Source organism: Pteropus alecto, unplaced genomic scaffold (assembly GCF_000325575.1).
Source record: "Pteropus alecto unplaced genomic scaffold, ASM32557v1 scaffold113, whole genome shotgun sequence".
Taxonomy (NCBI): Eukaryota; Metazoa; Chordata; class Mammalia; order Chiroptera; family Pteropodidae; genus Pteropus; species Pteropus alecto.
Window position 1 is genome coordinate 3,738,554 of NW_006433949.1, and position 6,432 is coordinate 3,744,985.

At 50.1% G+C, this 6,432-nt stretch overlaps 1 protein-coding gene across 2 annotated transcripts in view; it reads right to left on the reverse strand.

Annotated features, from left to right (window-relative positions):
- NOS1 (nitric oxide synthase 1) overlaps positions 1 to 6,432 on the reverse strand; it is a 100,488-nt gene that overhangs the window by 8,705 nt on the left and 85,351 nt on the right. For both annotated transcript variants that reach the window (XM_006908593.3, XM_015586792.2), the window contains exons 21-22: positions 3,576 to 3,769; positions 1,945 to 2,114 (exon numbers count right to left, since the gene is read on the reverse strand). In XM_006908593.3, the coding sequence (XP_006908655.1) occupies positions 1,945 to 2,114; positions 3,576 to 3,769 (364 nt within the window). The remainder of the gene's footprint in view (positions 1 to 1,944; positions 2,115 to 3,575; positions 3,770 to 6,432) is intronic.

Consider the following 6,432-nt stretch of genomic DNA (forward strand, 5'->3'; position numbering starts at 1 on the left):
TGGTGGAAATCTCTAAAGAAGAGTACTACTTCACGACACAAGAATCTGATATAAAATTCAAATTTCAGTGTCCGTACATAAAGTCGGGTTGGAACCAGCTACACCCACTCACTCATGTATTGTTTACGCTGTTGTGCTACAGACAGATGCAGAGGTGAACAGTTGCGACAGACCAAATGGACTGGGAGCCTAAACTATTTACTGCCTGGTCCTTTATGGAAAAAGTGCGCCGAGCCCGCCCCAGGCAGTCTGGCCCCGGAATCTGGGCGCCTCACCATCACACACTCCTGCCCTATGCAAAGGTCAAGAGAGACACACAGTGAGAAGGGGGTCATGACTTGCAGGTACAGAATGCAGGCTCGCGATCTGTGGGTTTGCAAGGCTGGAGGTGCACTTGCAGAGAGCATGGTTAAATGATAAATGATAGCCAGGAAGTAACAGATTACGGGGTTGGAGAGGGGCATGTGTGGGGGGGTGGGTGTGCTGACAGCAAAACCCAGCTGTGAAAACCCAGCTGGGAACAAAAAGAAACTCCATAGGGCTCTGGAGTTATTTTTCCTACATCTCAGAAGCGGCCCTGGGCAGTCCCTTATTGCTTCTAGAGGCTCAGATTTTGAGGAGGGGTAAAGCCCATGATAAGCGCATTTATAACAAAGCCTTTTCCCATGTCCCTAAAGGCCGTCCTTGCTTTATTGACAGGGTTTGGTATCGTTGAGGATGTGTCTCCCAGCCTCATCGACTCCCAGCTACAGGGGTGCATTGGTCAAGATCCCCAGCAGCTAGTCTCTGAAACTGACATCGCCTGAAACTGACAGGATCACCTGTCACCTGTTGGTCCCTCCTTAGGCTGCATGTGCAGCCCTGGACCCTTCCAATGAGCCTTCCTTCCTCTCCTTCACTTGGGGTCAGACTGTTTTTGAGGTCCGATGGTTCTCCCAGCCTTATCTGACTTCCTTCCCAGGTTCTCTGACACAGGTGTTTCCTCTAATAAAAATCCTCGTTCCTTTAATCTCACCTTGGGGTTGGTGCTTTTTGGAAGAAACGAACTAATCCATAGAGTTACATCAAGTCCTACTTTAAATCACCCCACACAAACAGTGCAAGCTCTGGTTCCTCTTCGTATCAGCCATCCCCCTCCCATTAATTAAAAAAATTTAAATTGAAGTTACGCAGGTACAGTTTAAAAGCTAAATAATTCTGCACAGCTTATGATGAAACATAGATGCTCTGCTGTTCTACCTCTCCAATCTGTTTCCAGCTCCCCAGAGGTAAACACTCGCAACTCTTTAAGTGTTTCTTTTGCTGTTTATTCTCCTGTTTCTAAATAATACACGCTCCTTGAGTTAGCCTTTTCCTCATTGACCATCTCTCCTGGACAGCAGAAGAAAGAGGAACCATCCCCTGCTGGTGGTTTGCTCGGCGGGAAGAAGACCCCTCTGGGAGAAGTCTGTTTCGTCTTCCCAGGTGGGATTTGGAGCTGAGCAAGCTGAGTAAGGCTTTGCAGTAGCTGGGGGAAGGCAAGCCCTTGGTGTCTAAGCAAGGGTGGTAGAAGCTGTGTTTGTTTGGTTCACTTTACCATCAGATGCTTCCTTGAACTTAAAGTCCTAACTACTGCTTCTTTGTATCAGAAAAGGTTTCTCTGTAACACAGGGCACCGTGGGATTCTCTGTGTCTCTTTCTTCTAAGCATTGGCTAATGTGGAACTAATGGAAGCTTAAGGGTTCCAAAGGAAGGAGAAATAGCCATTTCTACTGTGGCCAAAGAACTTAGATTCAATGAGGTCGCTCATTCTGTGAGGCCTTAGAATAAGGGGGGTTGGTTAGGAACAGCCCCACTGGACTAACCAGCGTGGCACTCCTTGCTCGAGGCTGCCATCTGCTGGAAAGCTGTTGTAATAACCACACAACTCTCCCCTGAGTTTGTGGTAGGAGGCCAGGGACCCACCTTGCTGAGGACCAGCAGACGCTGCTTCTCTTTCTCACTGGTGGCCAGGGAGGCAAACTGCTGCAGCTGCAGTGGCGTCGGGGGCGTGGTGATGTCCAAGTAGTACTTGAAGGCCTGGAAGATGGTGCAGGGCGGGAGGCGGAGCTCGTCCGTCCAGTTACTGATAACGCCTGTGGAGGCACACTGGAGGTTACAGGAGGGTTGGGGGAGGAGAGTCTGAGCTCTGAGGGGCTGGGAGAGAGCCAAACAACCCCTCAGCTCTCCATCTTCCATATCCCACACCTATACGCAGGGTCCTGGGTACTGCGTGATCATCTTACGTGTGCAAGGAGCAGATATCCAAGACCAATTGAGCAACCTAGTCTAAAAATTAACACATAAACAAATATGAAAACAGCATGCGACAGTCCCCTGGCATTCTACACAGTGAGCCACCATCTGAGCGTGAGCTCTGCATCTATTTTGGCTCTGTCTGTCCTCTCATGGTGTCAGCCTCAGTCCTTTGAGTGGGATTCCAGTGTTTAAAATTACAAACGTGGTTAGCACTTATCTGGTACTTTCTACTTGGAAAGTACTATTCTCAGCACTTTATATTCTTAACTCATATAATCCTTCTCATCTCCCCAAACTCACCACGATCTTAGGTGGTAGGTGCTATTATCATCTGCATTTTGCAACTGAGGAAAATGGAAGCACAGAGAGGTTAAGGAATTTGCCCAAGGTTGCACAGCCCATAAGCGCGGAGTCAGGCAGTCTGGCTCTACACCTTGTGCTAACGACTCCGCTGTGCTGCCCCTGTGTACTTTTCATCCCGCATAAGCCCTAAACACAAGCCTCTCCTTCATCAGGGACTCAACCCAAGATAAAAATGCACAGTTCCAACATGGAGTGAGAACCGGCTGGGTTGGATTTATTACGAGGTGTGTCTCTCCAGAATGGTACCCTCCTAAGGGATTTTCAAGAGGGCTCTGACGACACACTGTTTTCACATTCTGCCCTGACCTTATATCCTAGCTCCTTTGTAAAGGTGATATGTCACTGTACCATGGGCTGCCATGCAAGGTCACTGCCGTTCCTTGTACCTGAGCCCTGAGGTCACCCGCACTTACTGAGATGACCCATCTGCACTGAGACCCATTTGCCTTTGAAAGTTCTTCAAAGGGAATGTCAAGAATGGTCCCTGAAACAGGTCGGAACTTGACAGGATGAGGTCAGAAATGTGTGGTTCAATTCCTGGTTGACCACCGGGCTTTGTGTAGTGCCTTCCGACTCTCAGAGGAGGCAGGGTCAAGTTCAGTGGCTATTTACTCAGTGTGCAGTGGGGTGGCAACGACAAAGGAAGGGAGCTTCTAGCTGATGAAGGCAGGTAGAGCCCCTTCCCTGCGATGAACCATGGATGTCCGGGCACCATGGAGAGCCAGCGAGCCAGGGTCATTCAGCCAAGAGGAATGGGGAGTGTTACGTCTCTTAAGCCAGAGGTGACAGAGCTCTCCATTCTCTTACCTGGATTGGTGACTGGGAAGAAGAATGGGTCTCCTCTTCCCCAGACACCCACTGCCTCTGGAACTCTCTAGAGAAGGGAAGGGGCCTTGGGAGGTGCCAGAGTGGGGTGCCCAGTGTGCCGTAATTACCCAAAGCTGTGGTCCGCTCCTCCAGCAGCTCCACCTTCACCAGCTGGTTGACAGGGGGCGCGTCCTCCAGCCGCTCGATCAAGGCGTTCACGAGGTCCTCGTGATTGCCAGGGAAGACACCCAGGTGGTCCCCAGGCTGGTACTGCAGCTCCTGATTCCCATTGGTGTGGAGACGCACGAAGATGGTGGATCGGCTAGAGGGAAGGACAGGGGAATGATCGGATAAGGGCCATCAGCCTCTGTCCCCTTTCTTGGCTCCTTTGTCTGTCCTGTGGCTGCAAGTTCCCTCCTTCCATTCTCCTTGGGGCCCACGGTGACCAGACTTCCGTCTCCACCATCCACACCATAGCTTTTAGCAATGAGCTTGCTTCTCATTGGAGACCCAACATCCAGTTCCCAGGACTCATCGAGATCGTGGATGTAGCCCTGGACGTGGCTGCTAATTTCCTTCTCCTCGTGGATTCTGGCATGCTGGGCTCGCCTGGTCATCCCTCTGGCTGTCCCTGGCTCAGCCTCCTTTGCTGGTTCCTTCTCATCGCCCTTAATTCTGGGCATGGGAGACCCCTAGGGTCCAGCCCTCAGACCTCTTGGCTTTTCTCTCTTCCTTGCTTCCCTTTTCTCCACAGCAGGCACCATCATCTGACCAGCTGCTTTGTTAGCTAGTCTGTGGTCTGTCTCCCCTGCCTTCCCCACCCTGGTCCCCAGACAACATAAACTCTAGAGGGCAGAGAGCTTGTCTGTTTTGTCCGCTGCTCTATTCCTGGCACCTAGGACAGTGCACGGCACATAGTAGGTGCTCAGGAAATGTTTGTTGATTGAAGGAGCCTCAGTCTCCTGGCTGCTGGAACAGGCTCTGCTCTCCGTACCAATCACGATTGTCTCGGGAATCATCCCCCCATTGGAGTCAGGGATGTCCCCAATTGGTGAAATTCCACCTCTCCTAGCTCCACAGCCTTTTGCAAGCGGGGTCTTCATATTTTCATGGAAAAGAGAAAAGGACTTGGCCTTAAGCTTGGGTTTCTGTCATACACAAACGCACCAACCGTGTACAGTTGAGAGGCCTGAGGACGCAATCCCCCCAGGAGCTTATTAACGCCTGCCAGGTCATGCCCTTTTGCCTTGACTTTTGTATTCCGAGTGCAGGAGGCCTGTGCTAAGCGAACGGCTTCCAGAATGAATTCTCAGACTATGGTTATTCCGGTCCTTTCAAAAGTTTTCGTACAGCCACTGCGTTTCACACAATACCTGAGCACGCTGGGTTTGATTCCGCTCTGGTAAATCAAATCTTTTGTACACTTCGGGTTCCGTTTGCACTTCAGATCTGCCTTTGCTTCACTGCCAACTGGTTTTCGGCTGATAGACACTTGATATTTAACATGAAGTTTCTACATTTTCCGTGGCACGTAAATAACACTGGACTAGACCAACGGGACTCATAATTTAAGAGAGTTGTTGGCACAACCAAGAGCCCTTTTGAGATGAAAATAGCCACCGTTATTAAAAAGAACTGTGCTGGCATATTTGCTTTTTGGGGTGTCGAGTGTTTTCCTGAAGCAAGGCTCTCTCGTCCTTAATATGGTGGGGAACTTGGTGACTGAAATTGTGAGTGGGGGGTGTTAGGGTCTGGAATCTTACTCTCCTTCCTTGGGCAGATTTTGTCTTCTCTGGGGTACTAATTTTATCAATTATGTGGACTTGCCAGACCGATTCTGCTCTGAGCTCACACCAATCTCGGTTCCTGGAGAGCAGACATCATCGCCCCCTGCTGGCTCCAGGAAGGGCATGAGAGGAGGCCGACAGCCAGCAGGGGGCGCTGTGGGGCTGCTCATTTGGGAGCCTCCTGCGCCAACCACAGGAAGCCTTTGGAAGGGCCCGCCAATCAATTCTCACTTTCTCCAAGATCATCACGATTCCTTTCAGAAGAATATTTTGCCTCTACTCTTTTGGCCAGTACAAAATAGAAATGCAGAGGACCCGGACTTGCTGAGCTGGCTCACGTTCCCAGCCACTTCCCCCAAGTCCTCTCGAACATGGCAGAAGGTGGTCAGGCAGATAAGGGGCGGGAACGAGGGTGTACCTGGCAGGTTAGCTAGAAGGTGGGTCCTGGCTCTGCCTGTGCTACGAATTCAGCCAAGGGGACTTTGCAAGCCACTGACCAAATATAGCTCTCTGAGAACCCCGGCAATGAATGGCTGCATGATCCCGGGGTACCTGCATGGTACCTGGATGGGTTGGTCTTTCAGCTTTGCAAGAAGCTGTATCCTGGTGGGCAGCACTACCCTGGAGCCTGACTGTCCTAAATCTCAGTTCTGTTGGGGGTTTCTAAGCATAGAAACATTCTCTCTCTGTCTCCGTCTCTTTCTCTCACTGTAAAGCTTGGGACACAAATGGATTATTGAAAGTATTAAGGGAGGAAGAAAGGGCAGTCTTGGGGATAGAGCAGCCATTTGGGGCTTCTCCACTGCTCCCTGCTTGCGATGTATTTATATCCGCTCACAGAAGCATAACACACACACACGTGTGTGCGTGCACTTGGCAGTGGTTCAATGACAGGTTCGCAGATGAAAGAACAGTCTGCTAACGTCCATCATTAAATGAAAAAAAAAAAAGAGCTAATGTTCATTCTTTGAAGAAGAGGGTAAACATGGTCTGTCATGAGCAGTTTGAGTTCATAAAGTTCATTCATTCAACGAATTTATATTGGGTATCAGGCACTGTTCTAGGGTGAGAGAGTGATGGATAAAGACAACAAAGTGCCCCATTCTCATTGAGAAGTAACTTACAAAGATCTCAGACAGGGTCTACGGCCATGCCACCCTGAACAAGCCCGATCCCGTCTGATCTCAGAAGCTAAGCA